Source organism: Barbus barbus (genome assembly GCF_936440315.1).
Source record: "Barbus barbus genome assembly, chromosome: 8".
Classification (NCBI taxonomy): Eukaryota; Metazoa; Chordata; class Actinopteri; order Cypriniformes; family Cyprinidae; genus Barbus; species Barbus barbus.
In genome coordinates, this window is record NC_136736.1 from 20,851,908 (window position 1) to 20,873,406 (window position 21,499).

The 21,499-nt window shown below is 37.8% G+C and overlaps 1 protein-coding gene across 1 annotated transcript in view; it reads left to right on the forward strand.

Annotated features, from left to right (window-relative positions):
* The window catches only part of LOC306874378 (lipopolysaccharide-responsive and beige-like anchor protein), a 270,819-nt gene that overhangs the window by 136,686 nt on the left and 112,634 nt on the right, over positions 1 to 21,499 (forward strand). Inside the window, exon 36 of the mRNA XM_079424376.1 lies at positions 5,621 to 5,787. Coding sequence (XP_079280502.1) covers positions 5,621 to 5,787 — 167 coding nt within the window. The remainder of the gene's footprint in view (positions 1 to 5,620; positions 5,788 to 21,499) is intronic.

Genomic DNA, 21,499 nt, shown 5'->3' on the forward strand with positions numbered 1-21,499 from the left:
ATACAGAAAAGATTTTTCCGGTAACAACTGTACGATGGCAGTCGATACCTGCGAGGGAGAAAAGAAAGGACAGATTTAGAGAGAGAGAGTGACTTCCTTCTTTAATGAGAGTCTTTCTTTATTAGAAATGAAATGTGGAAGAGACTGGGCCACAAGGCCAGATCTTTCAGATGTGATAGAACAGGGTCATTGTTCTCTCTTGCACTCTCTTGCTCTTTTTTTTTTTAGCTTTTACTTGATCTTGAAGTGATGGAGTGTAATTGAGTTGACTCCCGACTGAAGTGTGTGTGAACAGAGGCGATGGGCCACTTCATTAGCGTTTAGTGTCTGTGTTTCTGTAAAAGGAGACTAGGAGTTAATGATATCAACTGCGAAATGAGACACATGACCTCGTATTATTCCAGCGTGCATGTTCACTAATCCTCCAGCCTCTGACAGTTATCTGTACTAGCCAAACAAAAGCACATCTAAATGATGTGTACTTAGAGCTTCAGTAGGGTTACAATTGTGCCCTTTGATAAGTCAGCAGCTATCCTTTAGCTTCACCATAAATGCTATCTTTACCGCTAGTAATGGCTTTGTGGAATACACACGTACATGCTGTTTCTTTCTCTCACTTATTCTCTGTCCTTTACTTGCTTTAATTAATTCCCCAGGTGATGGCAGTGCAGCAGGTCATTATTCTGTATCTTGTCCCCAATGCTCTGGTGAATAGAGCCCTTCTGCTTCACATTTAGAACACTGAAGGGTTAGACACTTTTTTTTTTTTTTTAGTAGAATTTGCAATCAAAATAATTACATATGTCATTTGATTAGTAGAATAATCAATATTTGCTGAGAACATTCTCTGAAATATATACAGATAATTCTGACATTGAATTTTTCTGAATAGGCATTACAAAAAGTGGGATTATTATAACTGCTGTTTAATTCAGTTGTGCACCATTTAGCTATTTTTAAACGCTTCAGTCATTTTGTGTTCTGCCTGCTCAGCTGGGATAGGAGAAAGTATTTCAGCTGAAAAAAATACACTCTTCAGCTTTAAATATAGACAGAAGTCACAATGGCTCTTACAAATAATACGATTATAATATATATATTTTCTCTGCTTGTGAAGATATCCTTTCAGACTGTTTATTTGACCTGTGTTATCACCCTCCCAACAGTGGCGCTCCGCTTATAGTTTTTTGTTCATTGGGCTTAGAACCATATGCGTTTCCTTTATTTACCAGAAGTAAAAACATTATCCCACATTCACATTCATCCACACCTGCTCCTCGTCGCCTGCCAGCAGACGTGTTCATTTTTCACTCGCCGCACATCTCCTTCATTTGACTATTTTTCAGCTCAAAAGGACAGTTAATTCCTACAATTCCTCACACGGCGTGACCTTGAAGTTGCAGGAGTCAGCTGCCCGTGTAGAGTAATGGAACCAAAGAAATGCCTTTTTTTGGAGAGGGGGTGGGAGGCAAGATGAAGAATCTGTCATCTACGGATTGTGACTAGTCCATTAAAAGCCTGAAATGAAGGAGGGAGAAAAGGGGAAGAGAGAAGCCAGAGATACTTTGATAAGTTGTTGCACCTGTGTTAACCTTGATGGTCACCCTGACTCTAGGAAAGAGGTGGCAACATTTTCTCTCTCTAGTTGCTTTACACTAGATTCCTGCTCCATCTATCGCCAAGGGAACAAGGGATGGAGGGAAATCAATACAGAGAGGCGTTGGCTGACAGCAGTATCGCTCCAGAATTGAAGTGCCTGTCAGCCTTTGTCATTCTGTGACTTTTGTTCGCTATTGTACTTTTAAGGCGTCATTTTTCTTGGTTGTCACTTTTCACTTTCCCAGCTTGCTTTTGTCTGAATTCCCCTGGCTACAGTTTTTACGCCGTGACTTTAAATTTGGAACGAAAGTGGGTCAAAAGATCAAGTGCAATGAAAATCTCTTGCATTTGATTGGCCGAACGACATGGCATACGCTCGTTTTTCATTTTGTTTCTCTGAGTGCTGCATGCATATCCTCCGCACTGTATTTGCATTCCCTCAGATGCTGCAAGGACAGAGGCATCAGTAGGACAGTTTCCTGGTGTAAATGAAACCCTGAGGGATGGACTGGCGAGGAGAGGAAGATGATAGTCACAGTGCTGTGTATTTCACTGTCAACAGAGTGCAAATCAAACAGTTTAACAAGATCCCTACTGTTTTCACAGCTTAGACGAGCTCTCAGAGTAACACTGCAAAGCTTTCACTGTGTATGTAATGTGTAGATTTACATGTACGCCTGGCCATGTCGTGTCACACTAACGAAGTCACATACATGGAACGTAATGAGTTCTGGTCTCTGGCAGATGATGATTATTTTGTTTAACCTTGCTACCCTGTTTAGGGAGGAGAGGGTAAAACTGCTGCCCGTGATTGTTCATATCTTGTTACAGAGAAACATTGGATCTGATAACATTGGTAAATATCAGTCATCGATATGTTGTTGTGCTTTGCTTAGCTATAAATTCTGAATTTGCAGAACTTATAAGTAATCTTTTTTTTTTTTTTTATGGCTTGTACAACAATAACCCTGCATTTTTTACTAACACCTATTGCCGTGGATGTAGCAACACATTTAGAAGATTTTAGAAACCAATGCAGTTTGTTGAAATACCCTTTTTCTAGAAACACATAAAAGGTGGTGCCTTACTTGTAAAAGGTATTGTTCATTTATTTACATCTACAAGTGGAAAATAAAACAAAATTATACTCCAGTGTATAATTAGCAGGCTCTGCAATTGGTATGTATGATGCATATTTATTTATATTTTTTAAGACGTTGAGCTTTACCATGATTTACTAAACAAAACAAAAAAAGTGAATGACTACTTTTGTTAAGACAAGATAAGGTAAACTTTATTGTCCTGAAGGAAATTTGGGTTGGACACATACAATGCAATATCTGCTGTTTTACACAAATAACATACTACGTACATTTAATACCTACAGCAACCCCTCTCTGCCCTCCCCATGATATATAGTGAACCACTAAACTGCACCCTACCTATTGTGCTACACACCTATAATCATCATGTTTTGACATGAACATGACATGATAATCATCTGTCAAATGTCCTGCCCAGGATTGATAAATGAATTAGAAATGAATTACCCATGAAGAGTCTTTCTCAACAATTTACTAGTAAATAGATGCTGATAAAACATGTGTTAAAACATATTTAATCATGTTAAGGTTTACAGCTCCAATTTGTTTTTGGTTTTAAGTTTGAAATAAATAAATTTGAATTATTTTATAATATTTTAATTCAGTGTCAGTAATTCAAAAATAATTCTTGCTACTTTTGTTAAACTCAAAAATATGCATGTATGCTTTTTATTTGGATCTTTATTGAAATGCAGAATAAATAGTTTTAGACTACTGTCGACGGTACAGATTTTTTTTTACAATAATATGGCTCTAATGGTTTGTCATGGGTGTAGTCCACTGAAGGAAATGAGTGCTGACCCTGTCTGATTCAGTTCCCCAGAACACAGAACATTTGGAGATGTGGATGATTACTCTGTCTGAAGTCATAAACACATTGCTTTCATAGTTTTGTTTCTGCCTCTATGGCTTCAACTTTAGCTGCACTGTGACTGGAGATTGTGGTTCCCCCTTCAGAGCATTGCCAAACATGTGCATGACCCTTTGAATTAAGTCCACCTTTTTGGATTTCCAAAAGTCTTATGACGTCACTTCAGAATTACAGCCCCAAACGTGATGATAATGGCACTGCTATGTATTTCACCTGTATGTTTCCTATAATTCAGCCTGTATGTTCAGCTGCAAGGAAGCCATTTGTCAGGAAGTTCGTGACAATTACGAAGCCCATTATGGAGCTCAGGGATTTGGTGCCGTTGACACTAGTTGATAAAGTGCCTGTTTATGCCAAAGTGTTTGAACTCATGACAGCTAATTAATAATGTGTTAATCAGTCGTTGAAGGGAACAATGAAAAAATATGGATGATTGCTTTTTTTGTTTTTGAAGCTATTCTGATTGAGAAAGCACCTTTAGAACAAACTTCAAAACAGTTCAGATCAGTTAGTATTACAGTCTCTGCATTTTATTTAACTTAAAAGGTCTAATAATATTACAATATTAAAAAAATAATAATTTCATAATAGTCCCTAATAATATTTATGAGCACCTGTTGTTGTTGTTGTCAAAACCTTTTTTGCTTGTTTTTTCCTCCATTCTTTCATCAAAGCGAATATTACCCATCCAGACTTTTCCATTTCTTACCCAGACGTGACCTTCTGTGCTGAACAGAGACAAATGGTTGTCCTTCTTTCCATTCCTTTATTCCCGCTCTTTTGTTACGCCAGACATCCAAATCAGTTCACATTTAAACATTCACCCTTTACCTTTTATCTCTCTTTTATTCTGCCGTCCTCTTCTTGTGGCTTTAAGGTCACTGCAGAGTTAAGAACAGCGAAATGAGACACAGATTGATAATTAGGAGAGGGAAGCCCCCCTAATGTGATTTATCTGTATGGATTTTCTGTCATACATGAAGAGTCGATCCTCAAATTGGAGAGGAGGGCCCATTAGAAGGCACTTTGGAGCGCTTACCGCTAACTTTGCCGAGGCAGGCTTCAGCATCTGCCGCTGCTACCGCACCAGACCACTGCCTTTACTGTATTTGTTGTCTGAAGCGTGTGCTGTCCAAGGCTAATTTAATTTAGGCCCATAACACGCAATGGATGAAGCTGAGGGAATTTCATTAAAACAAGCTCTAGTGGTTGCTGTAACCTTTCCACTTGATTGCTGTTTGCTAGACGTTGCATCAGAATCAGATAAGAGGCGCGGGGGGGGGGGGGGGGGGGGGGGGGGGGGGTGAAGCCGTGTTGTGTTGTGCTTGGTGGGCTGTTTTCGCTTATTCTGGGTTGAATTCGTACCAGCATCTCACCAGCTTTATTACTCATCTCTTGATTTATTGATTGTGATTGGGACATTGGTTTTTACAAAGGGTGGCTTATTCATTTACTCTTCTACTACAATGGGATGAACAGATAAAACAGAATAAAATTTTTATCAAAGGGATATTTGCAGTGTCAGGTGCTTTGTTAAAGGATCGCATTTGAGTTCAAAGGCTTTTCTGATAACAAATTCTGACAAAGAAAAATGTCTCCTTGTGCATTATGTGTAGTTTCTACATTTTTTAGCGTAGCCCAAAGGCATTAGCAAATACATGTCCAGTGTTATTAATCACTGTGACAATAGGCTGGAAATGACCCAGAGTTCCATTTGTTTCCTTCGTGCATGGAGTTGCTGCACACACACACACACACACACACTCAGGTGTCAGCACACACTCTAATGATGTAGTGTGCTTTGTGTTCTACACCTAGTCTGATGGACAGCATTCTTCTCAGGTAAAAGTAGCACAGGAACACACTTGTGCCTTCCAGTAACTAGTTTGTATGTGACGGGTATCATACTGTACATGTTTTGTATTGTAGTTTTTAAATAAGGGTAGGTCATTTGAATAAAGGGTTTAATGTGTTAATTGATATAATACAAATGAAAGAATATAATGGCAATATTAATATTATAAGACTTGTTTTCTTTTGTCTGCAGTCTCAGTGTGCTCAGTATGCTGCTGAGAAACGCGATGAGGAGAAGATGTGCGATCACCTGATCAGGGCCGCCAAGTACCGGGATCACGTCACATCCACCCAGCTCATCCAGAAGATTGTAAACATCCTCACAGATAAGCACGGTGCCTGGGGCTGCTCTGCGTTCAGGTACAACCTCAGTCATATCATTTTAATGTATGAAATGTTCTTTTATCAGCTTTGCTGACACCATATTATTATATATTTTCACAAACATACTTCTTTTTATCTCAAAAATGAATTGAACACTTGCAATTCTACATAGAAGTATACAAAACTTGACGTGTCTATCCTGACTTTTGGCTTGCCAACGAAAGTTTGGCCTTCATTGCAGCCTATTCTGACCAAGCACGCTGTTCAAAGCCTGACTGACAAGTAAAGCAACCAACACAGTCTGTACCTGCTGTTTAAGGACAAAATCATCTGAAATTGATTTCCAGTAATGACCCAGTGATTAGTTTTTCCTTAAAAGCTTTCGCCTGTCATCTTCTTCTGATATGATTTTGTGTGGCAGTGGTAGCTGCACACCGTTGTCGTCTTCTTTTTCTTCATCTTTCATTTTATGTTGGGAATCAGCCAGCATAAAGATGCAATACCTGCCAGCTACTTGGAGAATCAACCAGTTGGTGGCACTGAATTGCGAAATGGTTTTATCTAGCATTAACATGCAATCAGTATTTTATTTTTTTTTAAACTATGAACAGACTTTGATTGGTGTATTTAGTCATATTTGTGTCATCTTTTCCAAGTACAGTTCAGCTCGCCTCTGTTTTATAGTACACCTGCATCCTACTACACCCCATACCAAATCATCCGTAATCATTAGACCTTGTATTATTTACCTCTCTCATATTAAGTTAAACCTGCGTTGCTGCCCATTATGGGCTCTAATGGAGTCTTACAGTCATGCTTCTGAGTCTGGGTTATGTCTTATGGCTTCAGTTTCTGTGTATGATGCATAGCTGTTGGAATGGGATGAAAGCCAGTGATTGCTACCTGGCCATTACTGAAGGAAACATGAGGAGCTGTATTTATTTCTGTAAACACAGAAATATCCCTTAATGATGCAGTTATGCACTGGTTTTCTCTAATCTAGTTTTATGACAAAGACGCTGTTTGACTCTGTAGTTCAGTTTTTTTTGTCCTAACAAAATGTGTTCTCTGGAGATTTGGAGACCTGTCTGCAGTTTGTTGTATCAAGATTCCATGCTCTCTCTCTCTCTGTTCTTTCCTCTCAGTATTCTGCAGTCATATAATGGCAGAGCGCTCTGTTCTCTCTCTTGGCTCTCTCCCCATTACTAGCCTTTATGTAGCAGAGCTATTGATGACTTTTGTAATAGCATGCGATGGGCGCGTGGTGACGCTGGCACAGTCTCAGAGTGTGTTTAATAAATCACAATCAGACCCTGCTGTTACATCAATACTTCTGCTCAATTACCCAGAAGGTCATGGGCAAAAATGCCGGAGAGCTGGGGATCGGTAACTACAGAAGAGAGAACAACATCTGGAAGTAAAAGAAGGGACACACACTAACACACACACAATGCAACATGCAATTTGCAGCTGCTTGTGGACACTGGGTTATTTTCATATCTTGGTGGAAGAGAGTGATTCAGTTGGAACTTACCACGAAAATGGTAAAAAAATATGATTGAAATGGTTAAAAAATATTTTATTTTTGCTGTTTTGGCCATTTTTATCTAAATACATTTTAAAATTGTGATTTTGTTATTTCTTGCAATGAAAACTGAATAATTATCATAATTACACAACATTTGCCAGCTAAAAATATATGCGTTCTAATAGGGTTGTAAATGTAGCTTAAAATAAACCATTATGTGGAAAGAACTAGCATTTGATAGCAAAGAAAACAATTCAGTATAAATACATATATTTGTTTTTTAAATTCTATTTATTGTGTTTTATTTGTCTTATTTTTCTTATTTTAAAATTTTGGATAACATGGTTGACAAACGCAGTTAACAACAAGCATCTTGGATGTCAGATGTTGAACACAGATATTTTTATTTTTTTTAATGCACTATTTGTATCAATTAAAGAAAAGGTGCAACTCTCACTCTAGAAAGAAAAAAAAAGAAAATAAATTTATAACTTTAAAACAAGTAATGTTTCGGCCATTGTCAAGGCCTTCATTTGAGACATTTTTAGAATTATTTGTACAAATAATTTTACAACGATTAATTGTATATAAGTATATAAATATAAGATGATGTGTGGTATTTCATGTTGATATTAGCATATTAAGAAGATTAAGACCTTGGAAGAAGATCAAAATTTAGGCCAAATTCAGCTGATACTTAATTAGACAATAGTTATCAATTAGCTCTCACAATCAGTTGATAGGATCTGTGTCTGTAATATTTTGTTTTAAAAGTCATGGGACCATATTCATAGAGATTGCCATATGTTCATATTGTTTTTGCTGTAAAACTATTATAAATTACACGCTTCCACCATTTTAGATGAAAAAAGAAAACAACAGCATTAAAGTGTTGAGAGACAACACTCGCAGGCACACGCACACACACGCATATAGCGAAATCTTGTTTTTCACCTTCATGAAAATGAAATCAGATCTCTCAAAGGGCACTCAGCTGCCATGATTACACCCTTTTGTTGGGAGTGTTAAATTTGCAAGCCCGCTAGCTCCCCCCCCCCATAAAGATGTATTCCCCAAAGTTTCCATTCAATAAAAGGCTGAAAATGAAAATATTATTTTCCTCCCTGGCTGATGGTAGTTGTTGTTTCCTCATGGCAGGCATCTAATATCATCTGACACCTACTGACCCGCCTGAATGCAATTTGTGTCTTAATATCCAGCTTACAGCAGCCCCCGTTCTCAGGAGAGTTGAGGTGTTAGGTGATTTTCTCTCTCCTGCTTTCATTCCTCACGTGCTCCCTCCCTCTCTCGCTCGTGGATGCATTGTCAGAGAGGTCCATTGGGCTTTGCACTCTGGCAAACAAAGAAAAAGACACACATATACTAACACACACACATTCCACTTGCTGATTCGGGACTGTCCAGTTCTGCACAGTCCGTGGCCCTTCTTTTTTGATTGGATCTCAGATTGACAGACAGCTGCATCCACCTGTCTATCTATTACCACCCTCTCGTCTAGTGACGCAGGTGAACATGTGGCGGTAGCGTCTGCCAAAACCAGACAAAATGAACACAGTGCCCACAAATGAGGCTGCTGACAGCATTAATTTTTTTTTTCTTTCTTTTTGCCGCCTGCCGTTCCTCTCTCCCCCTCTTTTTTTTTTTTTTTTTTTTAGTTTTGTCGGTGTGGTCATGTTTATTTGGGTCAAAAGACAGATGATCTCTCATGTAGATGACATGCCAGTAAAGTGGTTGGCCGAAAGAGAGATGATAGAGAGGAGGAAGAGGAGGAGGAGTGGGAGTGAGAGTCTCGCAGGACAGATGAGTCTTCCTCTCATATTCTCCTTCATTGCATTCTGATGGTGGGACTAATGTAGCATGGAAATTCACTCTGCTACTGCGCTCAGAGAAGTTCCACGCCCTCAAACACTGTCAGGGAGAAGATGAGGAAGATAGAAGCAAATGAAATAAAGAATAGACAGCGTAAAGGAAGGACATTTTTTGCAGATATGAAGTGCTTACTATGATTTAAGAGTTGACAATTTCTGCAATTTAGGTAAACTTTGGTGTCTTATTTTGTTCAAATTACTTGACAATGTGCACTGTGTAGCTGTGTACAGGCATTAACCCCTATTTTAAAATTTTGTATGATTTTTATTAAAATTAGTACACCCAAAAATGAACTTTTTTTCCCATTTTAAATTTTTCTCAGCTTTTACATAAATTGTTGTCTTGTATGCCTCCTTCAAACTCAGCCTTTCTGACCCTGTTACTGTTGGAAATTTATTTTGTAGTAAATATAAGCGCATCAGTAAACCAATATTTGCATTTAAAAAATTTCACACCCTGTTTTGCATTCTCTTTGTGAAAATGGGCAGTTACTGTAGAAAAAACAGGTTTTTATCAGTTGTTGTTCTTGAGATTCTGGCTTGTTCTTGTTTTCTTCTTTCGTTTGCACTCCCTTTTTTTAATGTTTTCTCACTTTTCTTTCTCATCTTTTCCCACCATCACACCCTATCTCTCGCTCTCATTCTCTCTCCTCTAATGCGAGTCATTTCCAGCAGCTCCAGTGATCTCTAATGGAGCTCCTCGGGGCTTGAGGCACCCCTGCCTGAGGACATCCATCTTTTCTGTGTCAGGAGCCCACGCCGGCAGAAACCTTTGTGATGTGCACTCCAATTTTTCTTCAGTAAATCAAATCTTCCCTTCTTTCAGAGAGATGAATGCGGCAGGGTTGTGGTGTTATAGAGAAAATCAATGCAGGCAAAATTGAAACAGTATGCCCACGTATTGATCGGCCTTGTGAAATCGAACTAACAGCTTTGTAACTGTTCCGGAGGACAGTTAGCTGACCTGTAATGGACAAACTATCAATATTAGCATTACTATTTTATCCTGTGCTTTGTCATTTCATGCCCAGCCCATCAGGAGCGGAGGAATGCTGTGCACTGTAACATGCTCAGCAAGGCTTGTTTTCTTAGCAGATTCTCTTGGCTATTTATATTTTATAATGTAATTTTAGCTGCAGTATTTTTTAACACATTTTTTTAAACATCATAGCACATTTCAAATAATTTTTATTTTTTATTTTTCATTTGTCACATGTTGTTTAGCTATTTACAGTATTGTCTGATTTCTTATTTAGTCTTTTTCATGGTAATAATTTGGCTTGTTGACTAGCCTTTGTATATTTTGTGCATGTTTGATTTCATGTTTGACTTTTGTATGATAAAAATTTGGTACTGTGTTGGTCCGACACTTGATGTCCATATCCATGTCCTGAAATGAAACCAGTTATAGACCACTATTTTAGAGATGTAATAAGATTTCTACCTTTCTTCCTTATTCTCTCTGTTCAATCCTGTTCTCATGGGAGCGCTGAATTCTATCACGCATAACAATAGCTGGACAAAGGTTCTGCCCCCTCAGTCATATACAAATGTCTCTCTCTCTCTCTCTCTCTCTCACACACACACACACACACACACACACCTTAGGTTCTCATTTGGTGCTGTTTGAGATGCTTCATTAATGTCGTCACATTTGGTGTAGGTAATGCAAGTCATACATCATCCCACTGGTTAATGATGCTCAGGCTGTTATGAGAGCACCCTGCTGTCCTGCTCGCCAAAACTACACAAGCACTCCGTCACCTCTCTCCCACCACACGCCATCATGCGTGTAGCCCGCCGCTCTCTGGCTTTCATCCACGAATCTCATTTTACAGAAGATACAGAATGTAAGACCGGAGAGTCAGTGCATTTTACTGAATATTGGGTAAATTAATTCAACCTCACATTCAAAACAGTATTATCTCTAATTTATATTATATATGTGTATAATATAACATATATAATATAACTCACCGGCCACTTTATTAGGTACACCTGTTCATTGGCATGGTAACACAAATTGCTAGTCAGCCAATCACATGGCAGCAACTCAATGCATTTAGGCATCTAGATGTGGTGAAGACGACTTGCTGAAGTTCAAACCGAGCATCAGAATGGGGAAGAAAGGGGATTTAAGTGGCTTTGAACGTGGAATGGTTGTTGGTGCCAGATGGGCTGGTCTGAGTATTTCAAAAACTGCTGATCTACTGGGAGTTTCACGCACAACCATCTCTAGGGTTTATAGACAATGGTCCGAAAAAGAGAAAATATCCAGTGAGCGGCAGTTGTGTGGACGAAAATGCCTTGTTGATGTCAGAGGTCAGAGGAGAATGGGCAGACTGGTTAGAGATGATAGAAAGGCAACAGTAACTCAAATAACCACTCGTTACAACCAAGGTATGCAGAATACCATCTCTGAACGCACAACACGTCGAACCCTGAAGCAGATGGGCTACAGCAGCAGAAGACCACACCGGGTGCCGCTCCTGTCAGCTAAGAACAGGAAACGGAGGCTACAATTCGCATAAGCTCACCAAAAGTGGACAATAGAAGATTGGAAAAAAGTTGCCTGGTCTGATGAGTCTTGATTTCTGCTGCGACATTCAGATGGTAGGGTCAGAATTTGGTGTAAAGAACATGAAAGCATGGATCCATCCTGCCTTGTCTCAACGGTTCAGGCTGGTGGTGGTGGTGTAATGGTGTGGGGGATATTTTCTTGGCACACTTTGGGCCCCTTAGTACCAATTACGCATCGTTTAAACGGCACAGCCTACCTGAGTATTGTTGCTGACCATGTCCATCCCTTTATGACTACAGTGTACCCATCTTCTGATGGCTACTTCCAGCAGGATAACGCACCATGTCACAAAGTTCAAATCATCTCAGACTGGTTTCTTGAACATGACAATGAGTTCACTTTACTCAAATGGCCTCCACAGTCACCAGATCTCAATCCAATAGAGCACTTTTGGGATGTGGTGGAACGGGAGATTCGCATCATGGATGTGCAGCCGACAAATCTGCAGCAACTGCGTGATGCTATCATGTCAATATGGACCAAAATCTATATTCTATAGGAATGTTTCCAACACCTTGTTGAATCTATGCCACAAAGAATTAAGGCAGTTCTGAAGGCAAAAGGGGTCCAACCTGGTACTAGCAAGGTGTACCTAATAAAGTGGCCAGTGAGTGAATGATATACATATATTACAACTGGACACATACCTGCAAAAATGTCAGGAGGAATTTTGCATTATTTCTTCACAAAATTATACCAGTTCAGCAATATTCTTGGGATCTCTGGTGTAAATGCCTATAATGTCTTTGTTCATTTTGAGGATTTTCTCAGCCAATATTGATATACAGTACCGTTAAAAAGTTTTTTTTTTTTTTTTTAATTATAAAAGATTTCTGTTTCAAGTAAATGCTGTTCTTTTAATCTTTCTATTAAAAGGGTGGTTGCTAAAAAGAATGTTGTGTATTTGGTGTAATACAATGTGTTTATGTGATTTAAGGTTAGAAAAACACATTATTTTCCACATACTGTACATTATTGTTGCTCCTCTATGCCCAGCCTTTCTGAAAAGCATCAATTTTTACAAAGCTCATCGTTCTGAAAAGCGAGGTGTACGCTGATTGGCCAGCTATCCAGTGCGTTGTGATTGGCCAAATACCTCAAGCGTGAGACGGAAATGTTACGCCCCTTACCATATTGTGATGCCGTGTCCCAGCGCGATGACACAAAAACAATAAAACCCATTATAAACGGTGTTTGTTGCATCCAAGTAGGCATAATTACTAAATATAATGACTTATACTGTCTTTTTATGCGCTGCGTTGCATTGCGTTGCGTTGTATCGCTCCGCGTAAACAATACCATGTCTGCATTTGTGATCGGAGAACGACAAAACAACAAGCACTACTCTACACTGCTCAAAACTTGCATTTGAATTTTCAGTGGCAAATTCTTTAAATAAGAAAACGTACTTACAGGCTGTGAGTCAGAAGCATGTGCTTGCAAAGTTGGAATTGCCCCACTTTATAGTTTTCACAGCCATTGTGCATAGCTGGCAGGCTACTCCCAGGTTCAGGAAACAGTCCTCTGTAAAATGAGCTGCACACACTCTAATATTTGGGTTGAACTGTTCTGGAACAGTGTTGTAAACACAACTTAACCACTGATTTCTAGTTGTGGACTGTTTTGTAAGCCCAAACAAAGTAGTTTCGCTTTCACAATGAAACACAGCGTCTCCAGTACATGGCGCCGCCGGCAGCAACAATACTACAGCAAGAATAATAGTTCCGCCTTCTTTCATTGTGTATACATTTGGGTGGTGTTTTGCAAATCTTCCCACACAGTGACGTGGACGTGGGGGCATGTTTGAATGACTTTTAGGAGGGCGTGGTCAAGTCTTAACTTTTATAAAGAATATCTCTTTGGTTTTGAGACTTTAGTCTTTGCAACTTCAGGGATCTTATCTATGCACAAACAGCTTATTACACTACAAAGAGAAAGGAAAACTTGAAATCACATCATATGACCCCTTTAATCAAAGAATCTTGAAAAAATTAATGCGTTTTTGATGACCAAATTCTTTCTTTCTTTCTTTCTTTCTTTCTTTCTTTCTTTCTTTCTTTCTTTCTTTCTTTCTTTCTTTCTTTCTTTCTTTATTTCTTTATTTCTTTATTTCTTTATTTCTTTTTCTTATCCACATTATTCAAGTGCTTTTTTTAAAAAAAAAAGTAAAAGCAATTGTTAATTTGTAATTTTTTTTAATGTAATTACAATTTTCCATGTGGCCATTTAATATAAAAATGATCAATTGCATGTTTTTGATGAAGTGCAGAATGTCACGCTGCAGGACACTGCTGTCACATGGTTTCATCTTATATAATATATCTTCTATAATATCTTATAGGTTCCAATGCACGTCAGATTGTTTGTTCTCACCCACTGAGAGTACAAACATTGTACAGCATTTGTACTGGTTTATAGGAACCTCTAGAAGTTCATTCCCTTTACCAGTGTATTGTTAATGCAGCTGTAGAAGAGTACCAGTACTGCCCAGTGTACTTTATTATGATTATCCCCTCATCCAGACGCTCAGTAAAGGCTTATTAGTTCCTCTGTTTACTCTTTAATGTTACCAAAGCTATACAAAGAAGGAAATGGATGCTAAATACCCTGCTTCTTTGTAGTATTAGACTGTGTTTGTACATCAGAGTCATCTCGAGTGCCCTCCTGTTAGTTTCATTTTTAGCTGCAATGGCCTCAGTTTTATCTGATCTTCACTTTCTCTTCAGCTGCTTTTACATTCAAGAGTAAGCAAAGATCCATTTTCTCAAAGAGCTTCAGATGGCTCAGATCAGTTTCTATGAACCAATTATTAACCATATCAGTTTAAGACTATCAATTGATTTTATTTATTTATTTATTTTAAAATGAAAAAGCAGTGCAAAAGTGTCATGAAAGTGGTGGATATGGTGCTTACACTGTTACAAGTCTTCTGAAGCCATGTGATAGCTTTCTATGAGAATCAGACCAAAATGTAAGTTATTTACTAAGTCTTGGCATCCAACCTGACTTTCTTTGACACACTCATGAGAGACGTAAAAATGTATAATTTGTAAAGAAATCATCCTTCTGGGCAAAATGCTTCTGGAAAATGCAGCCCTGAATGATTGTTCATAAACAAGTGTATTTCATTTCTCATAACATGAATTATTGAGTTGCATGGCTTAAGAAGACTTGTAGTGCACAAGTTTTAGTGCTTTTGCATTCTTTTTGTACCTGGAAAGCTTCAGTCCCCATTCACTGTAACTGCATTGAAACAAAAATTGTCAGGTGCATTCTTTGAAATTTCAAATTTTGTGTTCCACGGAAAAAAAGAAAGAAAAAAACTTGTGGGTAACATAATTTTCATTTTTCATTAATTCTTGAATGCAGCAAATGAGTGAGTTATACAAGCAGAATGCCGAGTACCATGAGAAAAGTTGACAATGACAATCTTCTCCACATTAAATCATCTACAGAGGTTCCTCATGACAAACTATAAATGATTTTATCAACTTGGCCTGCGTGGTCCTGGCAAAGATAAGGCAAAATACTTAGCAGATTACAGTATGTCATAACATATACATGTCCTGCTTTTATTTACATTTCTTCATAAGCTGTTTAACAAGTACCATTAATGGCTCGGTTTGGCTATAAACACTTGAGAAACCATGTACAAACATCCCACAAGACTGTGGGCCAGATAGAGAGAGAGCAGCTGTTCCACTCTCTTTTCTCCCATCTTATCCTCCCTTCTTCATCTATGATGAAAACAAATTAGATTTTCTTCCACAGAATCTCAAAACCTTTCAAACAAACCTCCACAATACACCTAGATGTACAACCTCTTACTTGAGACGTTAGCTGTAAACATGGATTAGCTATGTAGAATATCTGTCATCTGTTGGCGACTCGCAACACATTCATGTTTTTCACATGAAGAGCTTTTCTAAGCTGATGTATCGGCCCCATTTCCGTGCCTTAAGCTTGACAGCTTGCAATGTCTTCCCAGTCTATCTGTAAATCTCCAGAGAGCATGTAAAGGTTTGACAGCTGCAGATTCCTTGGGATATATCACATAATTGATGCGAAAATGGCTTCTTGCAGCTCTCCTCTTTTGCGTTATGGAAATGGATTAAAATATGTCCTAATGAAAACATTTAGCTCTGACTGTATATACACAACAGTGGCCCAGACTGTAAGAAATAGTAACAAAGTGTCAAAGAAGGACATATTAACGGCTCCTGTAGCGCTGATGTTGTCCATATGTTAGCATGACAGACTCCACATACTCCAGAACTCCCAGAGTTCAGCAGTCACATCAAGTGTTCCACTGAAAATGCAGAAGTAGTGCTGAAAAGATTTTGATTCAGAGACCAGGTTAGACCAGTAATTTCCTTATTTGTCTAGGTTATTTAACACTGCTGGTTAGTGGTAGTCATTACAGTTCACCAGTGAATCATAGAAGAAACTAAACGGTATGATATTTTTTGGTAAAGTAGGTTGATAGAGTTATGCTTCTGGTTAAGATACAGTTTTAGGGCCGGAAACTTCACTGCTATTTTTTTCTTATGAATATTTTATTTTCCCGAAAATGCTTCCTATGTTAAAGGGATAGTTCACCCAAAAATGAAAATTCTGTCATTAATTACTCACCCTCATGTCATTCCAAACCTGTAAGACTTTTGTTCATCTTCAGAACACAAATTAAGATATTTTTGATGCAATCCGAGAGCTCTCTGACACTTCATAGACAGCAACACAACTGAAATATTCCCAGGTCCAGAAACGTAGCAAGGAAATCGGTAAAATAGTCCAAGTGACATCAGTGGTTCAAGGGTCAGAGAGCTCTCGTTCATGAGTGTGACCTGACTTTTTGCTAAGTATGCAATTACAAAAAACAACCCTAATAAAATGAGTCATTAGAGACCTCTTTGTTGTATAATTATGACAATTTTCACCATCATTTGGCACATATGAGAGTGTCCATACACAGGATGTGCTAACTCTAGAAAAAGCTCAAAAAGACAGAGCGCAAATGAATTGCAATGCACCACTTCATTTTGAGAAAGGGTTAAGACAAAATAAATAAATAACTGCTTAAATTACACAGCACATTAAAAAAAAATCTACAAATATAGTGTGCATGCATGCTTATTATTTATTTATTTGTTTATTTATTTATACTGGTAACACTTTAGAATAGGGAACACTTATTCAGTATTAACTAAGACTTTTACCTCGATAAATTCCTAATTTGCTGCTTATTAATAGCTAGTAAGGTAGTTGTTAAGTTTAGGTATTGGGTAGGATTAGGGATGTAGAATAAGGCATTAATATGTGCTTAATTACTACTAATAAATGGCTAATATTCTAGTAATATGCATGCTAATAAGCAACAAGTTTAGAGACCCTAAAATAAAGTGTTACCTTTATAATTTATCTTTAATATTTATTATTGAAGATAAAGAAATCAAGAATATTTATTTTGTTTTTAATTTATTTTTGATGTTTTTGCCTTTGTTACGATAAGACAGTGTAGAGGAGACAGGAAGCGAAGTGGGAAAGAGAGAGGAGGGTGGGATCAGGAAAGGTCCTCGAGCCAGGATTCGAACTCGGGACACCCGTAACACAACGGCATCACATCTCGACGCACTGCCCACTAGGCTATAGGCATCGAAAAGCATGCTTATTATTCTTATTATGGTCATCTGTAGGCAGTGCAAAAAGATAGCCTTTAGGTTTTTTTCATTTAGTTAATCAGTGAGTCTTCGGCCAGCAGCAACGCTGGTCTTTTCAGCAGGGCTGTGATGCCAGAAATGTTGTGTGCCCTTGTACAGCACTTCAGACTTGATCTGTATCATGAATATCAGTGACTCATTATAAAAAATTGTCACACAAATAGTTTGTCTGAAAGTAACTGTAAGTAACTCAAAATATGTATCAATATGCAAGTGAGAGGGACTTCATCTAATTGAAATACATACCCCTCCATGTCCCAATGTTGGCACATGTGCCATAGGTTGCCAACCTCTGCTTTAAAGCAAAATAGTTCACTCGGTAGCCATATTTGTAGTGCCCATTTTCAACCAAGCAAGTACATATCTTATCTGCCTAAATGGGAAAAGACAAAAATCTATGGCAATTGGCTCATTTAATTTTGTTCTCTCATTCATATATGTATGAGTCCATTTCTTGGACCGTCCCTGCCTTATTCGGTCTAATGACTAAATGCCAGTGGAAGGGTCTTGAAATTATGGCTACAGGAAGCACAATAACTGATCTGTTGTCTAAAAGTGGTCCTGCTAAGTATCTAGTCTTTAGCTAAATATTCAGAAAAAAAATAGCTGTGTCAATTTTAGAGACAATACATACTTCTGTGTATTCGCTGTTGAGGGGCTCTTATCTGTCCCTTAGCCTTTCCCATCATCCTCCTCTCAAAGGAGGCCTTATAATTGAATGTCCCTACATAAAGTACCAAACGGGCCTCTGATGCAGCAGGAGCCATTACACACAACACCACGCACACTTTTCCTCTGTAGCAACTCAGATTTATGAGTTTCATATGCCCTTAAGAAAGTATACTGCCGTGACAGAGCAAGGTCACGATAGGAGGCCCTGATCAATATTTGAATGAAAAGCCATTTGGGAAGTTTTTAAGGCCTTTTCTCCCCCCTCTCTGTCTTTCTGTCTCGCTCTCTCCCAGGAACAACATCAGGAAAGTATCGATTGCTGAGGTACTATAGTTAGTCAGAGGCTATCTCCTTTGACTAACCCCTTAGCACTCTGTCACCCCCTCACTACTGTGATAGATTGTTACTCTCTGGGCCACAGTAATTACACGCAGCTCTGGTCGGGTCATTTATTTCAACACTTTCACAATTTACCAAAAAGTCTCCTTTATCTTTGTGACCCAGCAGTTTGCTTTTGCAGCGAAAGCAGAAAGAGGGACACATACAATTCTTACTCCCGCCCTGGAGCACGATGGGGCATCCGTTACCCATCTCACCCATATTTCTCTTTTACTTCTTTCTTTTTTCTCTTCTACAGCTTTCACCCAACGGTCTTCTCTTTTTCCTCTGTCCTTCTCTGACATTCTCTCTCTGTCTTTGTTTTTCTTGTCTTGTGTCTTCTCCATGTTTTTAAAAATCAGGAATAAATAGCATTTTATAATACATAAAAATATATATAAAAAGTTATTTTAAATCGTAATATTTTACAGTATTGCTTGATTTTTGGTAAAAATAGGTAAATAGGTGACCTATTTCTTTTTTTTCATTTGATGGTCTTGTGATTTAATAATAAGATACCTGATGGGGGGGGGTGTATGCTTGATAAATGTTAAGGTTTGCCATTATAGTTTTTCAACCCAGTGAATGGATTAAAGTTTGAAAAACGGTTCATTATCATTCTTTCTTTGGTCTGGAAAAAGTGTTGTAGAAAGAACCATGAGCCCTGATGATTGTATGAAATGCAAATTAAAAAGATGACAGTAAGCAATGCATGAATAAATACAAACCAGTAAAATGCAGAGAAAAGTCATTTGTTCTCCTTTAACATGTAGCACAGATGCTCTGTCACTGATGTCATTATCATGTGCTGCTCTTGACCTTATGTCTACCTTTAGAAAGACATTAGCATACACTGCACAGAGTCAACATCACGGCCACTGCATCACGGCCACAACATCGACTGCTCTGCATGGACATTGCCATCTTAATCAGACAAAGTCACTCTGATTTCCTCTCTCTCAGTTTAATTTGAGACTCCAGACGGCCACGCATCTCACGATTGCCAGTAGTTTGACAGAGAGACCCGAGCTTGCCCTTCTTCTGCATGACAAATATTCAGTTCATCCATTCAGTTTCCATAAACACATGGCTTATGCAAATCGTATGAAATAATCTCAGCGATACAGAGCAATTTGAGCAGTGGCAATCGCAGGCATTAATGGAAAAGGCACAAAGAGAGATGTGTTCACACTGACTGTAACTGCATTAATCCACAGGAAAAGGTTATAAATGACTGTGAGTTGTCTCTAAAATGCCCTGTGCAGGAGTGATGTATGAAACTTGTGCTCTGCCTGGCCCGTTTGTTATGCTAAAGGTCACATTATTGTCATTTACATAATCTCCATGCCAGAAATGAACCCCATGTAATATCAGCCCAGAATACACACGCCTGCACATACGTATGGCTTTTGAACGGATAGCCGGTTAAGAAACCATCATCACTCTTGCAGGATCATTTTGCCCTTTTTGTAAATGATATTGCATCCTGCGGCAGCTTTCAATATTTTTTAATGGGTTTAAAGTCATAAACAGGCCACACATGTACCAATAGACTGGGATTTGATGTGTTTTTCCTCCATCCTGATAGATGCAATCGTTTGTCCTTGTCAAAAAAAAAAAAGATTAAAAGAACAATATGATATAATCATAGGAGTCAAACTTTCAGACACACTGACAAAATCAGCATTTTGTAATTGAGCGTCTGAATGCTTTCCAGTAAAGATAAGCAGCACGGACCTCATAGAGAAATGACATTATGAAGAACGTCTGAATGTGATTTGAAAGGTGATTTGGTATCTAATTTTATTATTCACTGTCAGGAATTTAATCAAGGCCATTTTTGTGAGTCATTTTCATTTCAAAGTGTGCATTGTTTCTTTTTCTCTGTTTCTTGGTCTTTTTCTATTATTTTTCTCCTCTGTTACATTCAAGAAGCTTGTAGATCAATATATTTAGCATAATTTGTCTAAACTGGATTGGAAATTACACACAATGAAAAATATATGGTTTACAAGTGATATTTACATTAAATGGGCGACATGGCCAAAAAATTATCACAATAATTTTTTCCCCCATATCAGTCAATGTCAGATCTTTATTTCTTTCAAGTTTAAAGGCAGATTTTTGCTCCAAAGTGAAAGTTGTAGAAACCAGACCATTAATTGTGGTTTTAAACTACTCTTTATGGTCAGAACATGACAAACACGTTTCCAGTCGTTTTTCCTCAAAAAAATAAATATCTTAATAGGAAAATACATTTCTTGGGTTCTTCTTAATTTTTTAGTTTATGTATGTTCTAATGAGTGTGATTATTGTTTGAAATCATGAAAACAGGTTTGTGTTGCCTGATAATATTAATAATAATATTGCTTTTTTATCTCTTAGAAATGCTCATTTGATAATAGTAGTAGTAGTAGTAGCTTCAGTTAGGATGCAGTTGTAAATTTATGTTCATTATCAAAATCAGTAACGATTGTAAAAATTGTAGCAGCCTCAATTTTATATGGTAAAATTTAATTATTCTGACTGTTTATTATATTTATTTATTGTTTTAATTAACCATTGGTCTTCCATAGTAGCATATATTTAGATCATGATAACACAGTTAAAAGCACACATATAGCACCTCAACCATGGTAAAAATTTAACTATATGGTTTCTAGGTATTTGTATGAAAAACAGTAACATCAGTGTAAATACATTTAGAATAAATGCACAAACGCTATAGTTTAATCACAAACAAATACTGTAATTATATTATATTACTCCTTTAATACATGTCTTCATTAATAATATAATAACATTTGATACTAATACCCACATTTCTGCCACAATACCATGGTGCAGTTAGTGTTACTACAGTAAATCCATGGTAAATGATGACGATTTGTAGATTGAAAAGCCTTCTTACTGTATCGCAGTGTTCCTCCTGTTTATCAGCGCCGATTCATCTGGCTTTAAACTTATTTAAATCACAGAGTCA